This window comes from Heptranchias perlo, chromosome 11 (genome assembly GCF_035084215.1).
Source record: "Heptranchias perlo isolate sHepPer1 chromosome 11, sHepPer1.hap1, whole genome shotgun sequence".
Taxonomy (NCBI): Eukaryota; Metazoa; Chordata; class Chondrichthyes; order Hexanchiformes; family Hexanchidae; genus Heptranchias; species Heptranchias perlo.
In genome coordinates this window covers 20,521,720-20,535,519 of record NC_090335.1, presented here as the reverse complement: position 1 = coordinate 20,535,519, position 13,800 = coordinate 20,521,720, and the positions used below count along the sequence as shown (strand labels likewise).

At 48.1% G+C, this 13,800-nt stretch overlaps 1 protein-coding gene across 4 annotated transcripts in view; it reads left to right on the top strand.

Moving 5' to 3' along the window:
* nhsb (Nance-Horan syndrome b (congenital cataracts and dental anomalies)) overlaps nucleotides 1-13,800 on the top strand; it is a 417,867-nt gene that overhangs the window by 365,603 nt on the left and 38,464 nt on the right. For all 4 annotated transcript variants that reach the window (XM_067992667.1, XM_067992665.1, XM_067992666.1 and 1 more), the window contains exon 4: nucleotides 2,658-2,720. In XM_067992667.1, the coding sequence (XP_067848768.1) occupies nucleotides 2,658-2,720 (63 nt within the window). The remainder of the gene's footprint in view (nucleotides 1-2,657; nucleotides 2,721-13,800) is intronic.

Here is a 13,800-nt window from a genome sequence, read left to right as displayed (position 1 = left end):
GGTTGCGGCCGCAGAAACGCCTGTCTATTCCCCTTACAATTGAGTCCCCTATCACTATAGCTCTGCCACTCTTTTTCCTCCCAGCCTGTGCAGCAGAGCTACCCGTGGTGCCAGGAAGTTGGCTGCTGCTGCCTTCCCCTGATAAGTCATCCCCCCCAACAGCATCCAAAGTGGCATATCTGTTTGAGAGGGGGATGGCCACAGGGGACCCCTGCACTACCTGCCTGCATCTCTTACTCTTCCTGGTGGTCACCCATTCACTTCCTGCCTGTATACCCTTTACCTGCGGTGTGACCAACTCGCTAAACGTGCTATCCACGAGTTTCTCTGCATCGCGGATGCTCCACAGTGAGTCCACCCGCAGCTCCAGCTCCGAGATACGATCGGTCAGTAGCTGCAGGTGGACACACTTCCCGCACACATGGTCGGCAGGGACACTGGTAGTGTCCATGACTTCCCACATCTTGCAGGAGGAGCATATCACGGGTGCGAGGTCTGCTGCCATGACTTGCCTTAGCTTAGTTACCCCTTTTAAATTACGTTGAAATTAGAAAATGTTAACTATACTAGGGACCTAGGTTCACTAAAAAAAACACTATCTGCTATAAAACCTGCAGATCTTCCCTTTCTTATTACTTTACTTACAGTAAAATGGTAGAAATACTCACCTGAACCTACTCACCAATCAGCTGCCTCCCCTGTGCCGCGTCACTTTCTGACTGGTGACGTCACCCCGAACTCTGCCGCTGGTCTCAGAGTCTCGCTCTCAGAGTAAGCTCTGGTCTCGCTCTCTCCGCGCTGTTTATATCCCCGCTCTGGTCTCGCTCTTTACCGCCGCTCACCGACTGGACTCTCGCTCTCTCCGCGCTGTTTTTATCCCCACTCTGGTCTCGCTCTCTCCCGCCGCTCACCTCTCTCAGGTCCACTACCGCTCTGCAGGAAAAGCAAGGCAAAGCAGCACCTCCTTCCCCCACTTTACCAAACTCCCACACGTACCGAACTCTCAGCACACTGTGTTGTCCTCACACCGTGCTGTCCGCACTGACAGGCCCCTGTATTTCTACAGTTGAGACTCAGATGAGTCAGGCCTGCCCCACCTTCAGGTACCAATTGAATCTAGCTAACCAATTAACTTGCTACAGCAGCTCTCTGCTGAAGCCAGACAGAAACTTAGAAATTTAAACTTTTAAATTGACCTTAAACAGTTGAAGCAATATGCACTATACCTGCCGCGATCCTACACACGCGATCGACCAACCCCTCCCCATGATCTCCGACCCCCGCTGTCACCTCCTCCCCATCCCCCCCCCCACTGATGACCGACTCCCCCTCCTCGATGTTCGGTCCCAGTACCCTGATGTCAGACTTATCTGCTGGCACCCGCTCCCCGGTTGCTTTCCCGCCCGACAGCCAGCCAGCCTTTCAATCTGGTTGGCTGTCACGCGGGAAACCTACTGAAAAAATTTAAAAGACGTCCTTAACGTCAAAATTTTAAGGACATCAGGAAATGCTACCCCTCCCCCCGCTCTCCACTCGCAGAGTGAAAATCCAGGCCAAAATCTCTTGGGCCTCAGGCTGCGGTGGGCCGGCTGGTTTCCCGTCTATCTCAGGCCCTGCCTGCATGACTCCGGCCTGGAGTTAAAATCGGGACTATAATTTCTAAAATTTGGATTGCCTATGAGAAGAGAGGTAGCTTGAGTTCCATCCATTTGTGTAACTGAATGAAATAAGTAAATTTATAGTCGTCCTTTGTGAAATTATAGAACTAGAAGCAAATTTAGCTGTGAGAGAAATAATGAGCTTGGCTTCTGGCTACTGGAACTACTAAATCTATTAGTACATTCTTCACAAAAGACTGCAATAGATTGATTAGACAGTGCTAGTTACCTAAGATTTGGGTTTCATTTCAACTTCTACCACTAGCCTGTCGGGCATCATCTCTTCCTTCAGTTCTGCAGGTTTTGTACATACTGTACACATTGTGAACGCAGTAGTAATTGGCAACTTAAATATCTTTCATTAGATTCTCATCAAGACTTGTACAGTTTTAAAATCAGTGTAATATTTTGCGTCACTGACCACTCCTTGGCATTTTTACCCAGAGTGAACCAAGTAAACGGCAGGGGGGCGGTGGGGGTGGGATTGCAGATTGGCGAATGCACGAGTGGAATACTCCAGCCACAGTGTCATCAAATAAATTGTTTTCCCTTCCCTCCCCAACCTAATCCAACGCAACTCAACCTAAGCCTTCAGCCAAGGGATGACCCTAATTCTATTATTGTGCAGTGCTGCCTAAGGTACACATAAAACCTCAATGTATACGGATGTTAGTACTGTGTGATCTACAATGTACAACTTAAAAAAGAATGTAAATTTTGCACAACTCAATAATTTAATAATAATAGAAACATTATTGATTATATCAGAGGTGCTGTGTAATATAAATTGTTTTGGAATCGTAGACATTTGAAATGGCTTCAAAATCAATGAGCGTTTTCCTTATTGATATATCTATTGTTTCTCATGGATTAGTGATTGTATTGCATTGCTTCAGTTCTTTCAGATAGTCATTCTTATTTTGTTTTCTCATATTTGATAAGCTATTTGTGTTTATTTTGGTTCTGATATTTCACTGCCATGTTTTGTGTTGTTTGTAGTTTCACAGCACTCGCTCATCCTCCCCCACTGAATGTTGCCAAATGACCCCGTGGAGTAGAAAGGTACTGGACTACATCTCAAGCTTAGCCTTGCTCTCCGCCAGTCCTTACTCTGTAGCTTATAGTACTGTCCTTAATCTTAACACCAATCAATTCTCTTTGCTAACATCTTCTGAATTCTATTTTTAAATGCTCATTTACCTAAATAATGCTTGAAAGACGTATTATTTTAAATACACATGTTAGCATCACATTTTAACTTTCTTCTAACTCAAAATTTCACTTAAGCTCCGAAATTACCGTTAGTGATATCAGCGGGCAAAGGCTTAATGTGCTGACGGGACATTCCTCTGTCTGATCTTTTAATGCGGGCATTGTTTTAAATCGGTTAATGCCTCTGCTGAAGTAGAGAATAGTCATTGTGAAGCATTCATCCGCTGATATGAACAAACAGTAATTTCTAGGTTTTAAGTTATTTTAATTTTGCAGGAGAGTATATACAGATGCTTTTCATAATATATATTAAAAAATATATAAACATACACACACACATATGTATTAGCAAAATACTATGGCCTATGTTTTCTGTATGGTGTAGGACTCTTTATGAGAAAGATGCAATGTGTAAACTGGTGAGGAAATCGGATATGTTTTGTACATGAGCTGTGCAATGGATTTTCAACCCCTGAATGTGGTGTAAAGTACTGAGGGACTAAATTACAAAAAGTAGTAAGGAAAAAAAAAGATGGTCAAGAGCTCGCTGACTGATTGTTAATGTCAGGAATGTGCTTGTTGAAGAGTTTTGCACAGAAGCAGTTGATGCTTTTTCCTCATTATAGGAACAATTCAGAGAGGGAGATGTTTCCATCTTTGTAGACCTGCTGTTAATTTGTGGACAGAGGTGGAGTTACAAGTCTCAGTGGCTTGTCTCACTCACTTTACCACATCGCTGCGGTATAGTAACAGTGATCACTAACAGTCTTCAGCGAGCAACATTCGTCTAACCCCAATACCACCCCACATTGCCACTGTGCAGGTCACCCCACCATGACAGGCTCCCTGCAAAACCCCTGATGTCAGAACATGTTACACCAGACACTGAGACAATGAAGTTACAACTCAGACCATGTTCCCCCCACACACTGAAACGATGAAGTTACAACTCAGGCCATGTTCCCCCCACACACTGAAACGATGAAGTTACAACTCAGACCATGTTCCCCCCACACACTGAAACGATGAAGTTACAACTCAGACCATGTTCCCCCCACACACTGAAACGATGAAGTTACAACTCAGGCCATGTTCCCCCACACACTGAAACGATGAAGTTACAACTCAGACCATGTTACCCCACACACTGAAACGATGAAGTTACAGCTCAGACCATGTTACCCCATACACTGAAACGATGAAGTTACAGCTCAGACCATGTTACCCCACACACTGAGACAATGAAGTTACAACTCAGACCATGTTCCCCCCACACACTGAAACGATGAAGTTACAGCTCAGACCATGTTACCCCACACACTGAAACGATGAAGTTACAGCTCAGACCATGTTACCCCACACACTGAAACGATGAAGTTACAGCTCAGACCATGTTACCCCACACACTGAAACGATGAAGTTACAGCTCAGACCATGTTACCCCACACACTGAAACGATGAAGTTACAGCTCAGACCATGTTACCCCACACACTGAAACGATGAAGTTACAACTCAGACCATGTTACACCAGACACTGAAACGATGAAGTTACAGCTCACAACCCAGATGTAACTATAGGGAAGTATTTCTTCTACAGCATTCCCAGTAAATGCAGGGAGATGTATTAAGAACTTCGTACAACCAGCTCGAGATTTTTTGTCAATTAAAATTGAAGGATGTGAAATCACAGCTGGGATTTCTCAGTTTCCTGATATGTGCCACAAATTGCATGGGAAGCACTGAAGTGGGAAATCTCTCCTTCAATTCCTTGTGTGTCAGAGTCACTCATAGATCCCTTCTTTTCATATACTTCTGAAACACATATCTCATTTCGGGAGATCCATTCCCTTTAAGTATGATTGACTTCTCAGCTGCCAGTCCAAAAATAAATCAGTTTTTCATATTAGAAACTGTTGTTGGTGATTAGCAGATAAATGCTTAACACGTTCATATAATACTCTGCTGTATGTTAACCTGCATTTTAAATGGATTTACTCTCCACTAAAATAGTGGACGGAGCAATGCCATAAGATTGCATTAATACCGCCACTGGAACCATGTGGTCTAATACTGGGATGTTTAATCTAACACTGGGACCGTGTGAACTAGTACTGGGACCGTGTGCTCTAGTACTGGGACCGTGTGCTCTAGTACCGGGACTGTGTGAACTAGTACCGGGACTGTGTGCTCTAATACTGGGACCGTGTGAACTAGTACTGGGACCGTGTGAACTAGTACTGGGACCGTGTGCTCTAGTACTGGGACCGTGTGAACTAGTACTGGGACCGTGTGAACTAGTACTGGGACCGTGTGAACTAGTACCGGGACTGTGTGCTCTAATACTGGGACCGTGTGCTCTAATACTGGGACCGTGTGCTCTAATACTGGGACTGAGTGAACTAGTACCGGGACTGTGTGCTCTAATACTGGGACCGTGTGCTCTAATACTGGGACCGTGTGCTCTAATACTGGGACCGTGTGCTCTAATACTGGGACCGTGTACTCTAGTACTGGGACCGTGTGCTCTAATACTGGGACCGTGTGCTCTAATACTGGGACCGAGTGAACTAGTACCGGGACTATGTGCTCTAATACTGGGACCGTGTGCTCTAATACTGGGACCGTGTGCTCTAATACTGGGACCGTGTGCTCTAATACTGGGACCGTGTGCTCTAATACTGGGACCGTGTGCTCTAATACTGGGACCGTGTGCTCTAATACTGGGACCGTGTGCTCTAATACTGGGACCGTGTGCTCTAATACTGGGACCGTGTGCTCTAATACTGGGACCGTGTGCTCTAATACTGGGACCGTGTGAACTAGTACTGGGACCGAGTGAACTAGTACCGGGACCGTGTGCTCTAATACTGGGGCCGTGTGCTCTAATACTGGGGCCGTGTGCTCTAATACTGGGACCGTGTGCTCTAATACTGGGGCCGTGTGCTCTAATACTGGGACTGTCATCCTGCCATCAGGGGTTGATGTTAGGACCGTGTAACCTGTGCAATTGTACAGGGCCCTGAGCCAGTCAGGGGCCCCGACCAGGTTGAGTGTCTCATAAAATGTAGGGACCCCAAACCAAACCTTTGCGTGGGGCCTCCTCAAGGCTATCGCCATCCCTGTGGTTCCTTGTTAAAGCAATCCAAAACTAATTGCACTGCCCACGATCTCCCCATCGTCCCGATATCATCTTCTACTTCAAATATTTATTCAATTTTCCCCTAAGTGTTGCGATTGTGTCTGTCTCAACTACTCCCTGTGGTAAAATATTGTATCTCAAGTCTAACTTCCTAACTATAGTTTCCCATCCCTGACCTCATCCTGGTGAATCTATGCTGTATGCTGTCTATAATGGAGCGCCCAAAACTGCACACAGTACTCTAACTGTGGCCGAATCAATGCTATGTACAAATGTATCATTACCTCTTTACTTTTGTACTCTATGGCTCTATTTATAAAACCCAAATTTCTGTTGGCTTTTCATAGCTTCATGTACTTGAACTCGCGCTTTTAGGGAATTATATATTTGAACCCCTGGGTCTCCCTGACCATCCACACCCTTCAGCATCTTTCCACTGTGTGCGTTAATCCTCACAAAATGTATTACTACTCGCTTATCCACATTAAAATTGCACCTGCCATCAATCTGCCCATTCCGCTAGCCTATATGTTCCTGAAGTCTTTAACAGTCCTCCCCGCTGATGGCCAAACTCAGTACTCCTGCATTGTCGGCAAATTTCAAGATTGTGCTTCCCATGCTCAAATCCAAATGATTCGTATATACCAAGTACAAAAGTGGACCGAACACTTACCCCTGGGGTGCACCACTTCCGATCTGTCTGCAACCCGAGCAATACCCACTTACCCTAACTCTTTGGATGTCATTTTCACTTTTCGCAGTAGTGAAAACCAGACGGCAACAGATCAGCCCAGCATTAAAGGGCATTTACCTTTGCGGACCTTGTGAGGTCATTAAAGTTCTTCCTGCACTGAAGGGACCTCCTAGGAAGTTGTCACTCACTGCCTATGCCACCTCCTTTCACATGGTCCTAGCTGCTCTGTTGGCAGGTCTCTTGACTCCCACACCCACTGTTCCATTTCTCCTGTGCCTAATTTCAGTCAGAAGAATATATCAATCTCTGAGACATTTGCTCCTCCCCTTATAGATTTTCCTGCTGGAGTCATTTCATAACCTTCCTGCCTGCTGGATCTGCTTTAAGTGCAATCCAGCTTTAAAACCTACAGCTGCGCCCTCACAATGATTTCCTCGCCCGCCCCCTCTCCGGGCCTCTGAGGCACACTGATAGACCCTTGCCTTTGTCCTGTCACACAATATTAAAATGAGCTGACCCTGCAGTATCTGGTGGGGTCAGGCTCATCGGGCAAGTGGAAGTTGCACTTGCCACGCTTCTAGTGGTGGGTCATGGGACTCGGAATTTTGGGGCCCAAAAGTTTGCCCGCAAGTTGCGTTAAGCTAATTGATGAGGGTCACTGGAAGATAGCTGGCATAATGAGCCTTGTTTACACGCATTGGGCGCTAAATTGGGCCGTGTAGTGCCCGTTGTTTCGGCACTACGTGGCCTCTCCAGCATCCAAGATGGCGTCTTGGCTGCGCACACATGTTTCCAGCATGACGTGCGTCAGACACCATCTTGGTATAGGAGTTAGCGCATGCGCAAATACCGAACGCCGGAAGCATGTAAAGTAGGGAGAAAATGCGTACAATCAGTGTGCAATGCTGATTTAAAGCGATGGACACCATTTTGGACCTTAACGCTCAACTCAACGCACAGTCTTAACCACGCACACTGAGAGTGCCTGGAGGACCCCCCAACAGCGCTATTTAAAGGGACCATGCAGGATTTACAGATTAGTTGCTGGATTATTGCTTCTTGCTGCTGGTGGAATAGGAAATGTTTTTTGAAGCTCCCTATTCTTATTGAGAGTTCCTAGACTACATTTGAGAGTGGTTTGGCAGGTACTACCTTACGGTTCAGGAAGTTACAACCGTGGTTGAACAATATTCCTGGCAACCATGGGTGGTCTGCTAGAGCTCCCGCTGGGCATTGAGCACGACTGGGAGCATGCAGAGAGTCCACGCATAGCGGGTCAAGCTGCGAGGAGATGGAGGACGAGGAGGCACAGAGCACTGAGCAGGAGGCCGTATACAATGAGGGCCTTCCGGGACCAATTCTCTTACCTCAACATGATCGAGGAGGATTGCATCCGAAGCCTGAGGTTCACCAAGGAAGCCGTGACCGAGATCTGTCAACTAGTTCGGCCACAACTGCAGCCTCAGAGCAGGGCGAGGACAACACTGCCTGTGGCTGTGAAGGTCACTGTGGCGCTGAATTTCTACGGCTCAGGATCATTTCAGGCATCTGCTGGCGACATGTGCAACATCTCGCAGTATGCAGTGCACTGCTGCATAAGGGAGGTCACGACGCACTGCACCACATGAGGAACAGGTTCATCACCTTCCCTCTCCACAGAGACAATCAGAACGAGCGAGCACGGGGGTTCGCCCACATTGCTGGCTTCCCCATGGCGCAGGGTGCCATTGACTGCATGCATATTGCTCTGCAAGCCCCGCACATCAACTCAGCCGTCTTCATCGACCGAAAGGGCTTCCACTCCCTGAACGTGCAGCTGGATGGCAACCATACGCATCGAATCATGGAGCTCAATGACCGCTAACCTGGGAGTAGTCATGATGCCTTCGTCATGCGGCAGTCCAACATGCCAGCTATCTTTCACCCACCTCGGCAAGTCAAAGGCTGGCTATTGGACAACAAGGGCTACCCCCTCATGGCGTGGCTCATGACACCGGTCAGAAATCCACGCACACATGCACAGCAGGCCTATAATGAGAGCCATGCTGCCACACGCAACATCGTGGAGCACACCATAGGCCTCCTCAAACAACGCTTCCGCTGACTAGACCGGTCTGGAGGAGCCCTGCAGTACTCCCCTGAGTGGGTGGGCAGATTCATGGTGGTCTGCTGCATGCTACACAACCTCGCCATCATGAGGGACCAGCCTTTGCCGCCAATGATTGGAGAAGACCCTGAGCCAGAGGTGGAGGAGGAGGAGGCTGAGGAAGAAGAGGCTGAGGAGGAGGAGGAGGAAAAGGCTGAGGAGGAGGAGGGGAAGGAGCCAGAAGAGGAAGTGGAGGAAGGCGCAAGTGTGTAACAGGGACCACACACCTTGTCTGCAAGGACTCTGCGTGCTCGCCTGATCCGTGCCCGCTATCAATAATGTGAACTACATCCCCCAACTCACCAACAGTCCTACACTCCCCACCTTTCCGCTCCCACAACACAATCAAATCGCCCTCCATCTGATTACACATTGGTTTCCCTCTCAGCTCATTGCATAAATAAAACCACCACCAAATGTAAATTCAAAGTCTCATTTATCAATGAATAAATGAAATTATAGAAACAGAACAGAACTATTCGCCCTTGTGCATTCCCTTAGTGCCCGTTGTTTGTGTGCCTTTACCTATCCTAGTGCTCCTACAAGGTGCTTCCCCAATGGCTGGAGCATGGGTGGTGGGAGGCTGCTGGCCTTCAATGGAGTAGCATGCAGATGGCCTTGGAGGACGACCTCGAGCAGCTCTGGGCCGGGAGGTCCCGGCTTCAGACTGCACCATCTCAGCATGGGCTCCCGCAGTCTGGCCTGGCTGGCCGATAGGCAACAACAGGGGCACTGGTGGAGTGGCTGGGGTGGGAGCAGGAAGGTTGTCATCCTGAGAGAGGTCAGCAGGTCCGACTGCCTGGGACTCACTTGGGGCGGCGTCTCAGCAATCCTGGTGATTGGCTGGAAAACGGATTGCTGGAGTGCTATGATGCCCTGGAAACCCCATTCAACAGTCCTCCCCAGATCCATGATAGCAGCAGTCTGAGCTTCCATTGGGGCAGTCTGAGCAGCAACCGTAGCTTGCAGACCTTTGATGACATCAGTTTGTGCTGCAATGGATGCTGTGACATCAGTCATCAGATGCTGCATCATGGTGGGTTCCACAGGTGTGCTGATGGAGGTGACCACCCGTTCCATGTTGCAATGGATGGGCTCCAAGCTCTGCGCAAAGCCCTGTGCCATGTTGGAGCTGGACTCCTCCATGCCCCTTCGCATTGTGTGCAAGCTTTATGGCAGGCTTTCCAGTGCCCCAAGCATTTGTTGGTGTGTGCCCAACAGCCGTCTTCTATAGCCTGGCCTATCGAAGTCCTCATCTGACTCGTCTGCAGCAGAACTAGTGAGCGACCTCGCCCTCCGGCGAGCTGGCACCTGTGGTATCCGTTCCCCCTGCCCCAGCTCCTGCACACTTGTGCTCGGTGTCTCACCACGTGCAGATCCCTCCTTGAACCTAGCCTCTAATGGATGTGCAGTGTCTGTCTCTGAGCTGGTGGGAGCAAGTGTCAGATCGAGTGACGGTGTGGCTTCAGCGTCCCCCTCCTCCTCCTCCTCCTCCTCCTCCTCCTCGGGTGCCGCCATGTGTTCTTGGGTATCTGCAATGACAAAGGGAAACAGGTTGAGTTGTGGAGCGGGGAGAGGAGCAAGTCAGACGTGCGTGCAGACAGCATCTGCAGCACGTGAGTCAGAAAAGATCATGGGAGGAGGGAGATGTGGAAAAGAAGAAGGAGCATTAGATATGCAGCGACCCCCTTCATCGGGACTTCCAGCGCGGCAAGTTGTCACGGCTGCAGCGACGGCCCACTCAATGATCCTGAGCACTGTCTCCTCAAGGAGGGTGAGGACGTGTAAACGTGCCAGTCCACCCTCGGGTCCCTCCTGCTGCCGGCTGTTATGCACCACCTTCTCCTGCAAGACAGAGGACAGTGTGTCAGTGAGTATCCTGCAAGGTGCGTGGGTGATGTGCCTGTCATGGTCGAATAGCTGCCAGTTTGTGTGACCTGTGAGTGGTGGTTCTGTGGCCTGCAAGTGTGGTACTATGTGCAGGTGAGATGTAGCATGCCAAATGCAGCATTGCATATGGATGGGCAGTGTTTGTTGATGGGTGGGAGACGGGGAGTGTGATGTGTGGAGCAGTGGTGCAGTTGGTAGGATGTACCACTTGACACTTGCGTTCACTCACCTTGACCGCTCGTGTCAAATCATTGAACTTCTTTCGGACCTGCACCCACGTGCATGGTGCAATGCTCCTGGCGTTCACTTCCTGGACCACAGCCTGCCAATGCCTATGAAGCTGCAGTCTGGAGAGTCCCCTGCCACCCTGCGGGTAAATGTTGGCCCTCCTTCCATCCACCCCTTCTACCAGGGCCTCCAGTGCATCATCGGAGAAGCGTGGGGCCCTCTCTCGTGCCAGTCCTGCCATCCTTGCGGCCATCTTTCCCTCCTCCTAGTGGACTGTGCATGTCCCATTTAAAATGTGCACCTGCACCTTTAAGAGGTGCAGGCTGCCGATGATGTGCGCTGAGCACGCCCCATTGTCGGCTTCCTCATTCTCCGTGCAGCCTCTCAGCAGCGGCAGAGCTGGCTGCACGGAGATATGATGGTAAGTAGCAGGCAGCTCGAAATTCACGTGGGGTGGGGTATTAGCACATTACACTACCCCTGCCCAAAAATGGGCCCTATCGAATTTTTTTCCCCCTATGTATCTTCTCTTTCTGGCAGATTTCCATCTGTAATCTGCATCACTGCATTGGGAAGATGTTACCTGGAAAGTTGGTTTTACTAATCTTGTTTGTTAACCTTAGATACAATGTTAACACTGAAACTGCATTGTATTTAAAACTCCAAAGATTAAATGGAGAACAATAGCTACCTGGTTGTGAATTATATGCCGTCATTTAATCAACTGGTTCAGATGACATCGTAAACCATGAGAGTGGTTTACAATGTGCTTTGACAATATATGCTGCTTGACATGGTTGCAGTGGGTAATAGTTATTCAATTGTAACTAGTGTAAATTATGAGGACAAGTTGCATAAACTAGCCTTGTCTTCCCTTGAGTTTAGAAGAGTGAGGGGTGATCTGATCGAGGTGTTTAAAATTTTAAAAGGATTCAATCGGATAGATAGGGAGAAACAATTTCCTCTGGTGGAGATTCCAAAATAAGGGGAGGGAGTAATCTTAAAATTAGAGCTGGGCCGTTCAGGAGTGAAATCAGGAAGCACTTTTTCACACAAAGGGGAGTGGAACTCTGGAACTCTCTCCCCCAAAAGGCTGTGGATGCTGGGAGTCAGTTGGAGCTTTCAAAGTTGAGATCGATAGATTTTTGTTAGATAAGAGTATCAAGGGATATGGAGCAAAGGCAGGTCGTGCCACTATTAGTGCCACTGACCGTTTGGAGCACACATGACTGCTTTCACCATGCTCCATATCTTTGACAGCCAATGATATTCATAAAAGTGTGTTTAATGCCTTGTGATGTCAGGTTTTATTGCACGATAGCGTTTCATGGACTCAGTGCATGTTGTACAGGTTCTCCACACGTTTCATGGACTCAGTGCATGTTGTACAGGTTCTCTACACGTTTCATGGACTCAGTGCATGTTGTCCAGGTTCTCTACACGTTTCATGGACTCAGTGCATGTTGTACAGGTTCTCTACACGTTTCATGGACTCAGTGCATGTTGTACAGGTTCTCTACACGTTTCATGGACTCAGTGCATGTTGTACAGGTTCTCTACACGTTTCATGGACTCAGTGCATGTTGTACAGGTTCTCTACACGTTTCATGGACTCAGTGCATGTTGTACAGGTTCTCTACACGTTTCATGGACTCAGTGCATGTTGTACAGGTTCTCTACACGTTTCATGGACTCAGTGCATGTTGTACAGGTTCTCTACACGTTTCATGGACTCAGTGCATGTTGTACAGGTTCTCTACAAGTGCTCTCAATAGTTCAGTTGGTATGTGCACTGCCCACTGTGGAACTGAACCATATAAATCAGGAAGGTCCCAGGTTGGAGCCCTGTTCGCTGCTGAATTAGATCTTCTCAGCCAGAGCGGCAGTAAGAGAATTACAATTGGTTCCCCCAGCGCTAGAGTACTGGGTACTTCCAAGCACATGAGACATGACTCTGACCAGCCAGCATGCAGTTCACTCCAGCATCACCAAGGTTACAAGTTCAACAGCGGCATTTGCAGGCCCAACTTTACCGGTCATGTAAATAGGTAGGCAATCATTGATCACACTCACATCACCAGTACTGTGTAGATAGGTAGGCAATCATTGATCACACTCACATCACCAGTACTGTGTAGATAGGTAGGCAATCATTGATCGCACTCACATCACCAGTACTGTGTAAATAGGTAGGCAATCATTGATCACACTCACATCACCAGTACTGTGTAGATAGGTAGGCAATCATTGATCACACTCACATCACCAGTACTGTGTGGATAGGTAGGCAATCATTGATCACACTCATATCACCAGTACTGTGTGGATAGGTAGGCAATCATTGATCACACTCACATCACCAGTACTGTGTAGATAGGTAGGCAATCATTGATCACACTCACATCACAAGTGCTGTGTAGATAGATAGGCAATCATTGATCACACTCACATCACGAGTACTGTGTGGATGGGTAGGCAATCATTGATCACACTCACATCACCAGTACTGTGTTGGTAACGTAGCAGGTAGGTAATGCCCTCCAGTTTAAGCCACTGCTTTCTCAATGTACAGATGTCTGTGACCACTGGTGAAAAATGATGCTAGTTTTTGCTCATTTCCAGGGAGTCCTTCACAGATATTGAGGGAATCAATAGTTTTCCCAACATTTTGGTTGACATTTTGGCTCCAAACATGGCTGATACTTCTGCGGAACCCCTAGTCCATATAAGAAAGGGCCTACATCAATGCACAGTCACGAGACACAGTGTAACAGAGCAGGCTTTTGGCCTCCCAAGGATTCTCTAATGTTTGGACTACTCTGGTAGTATCTT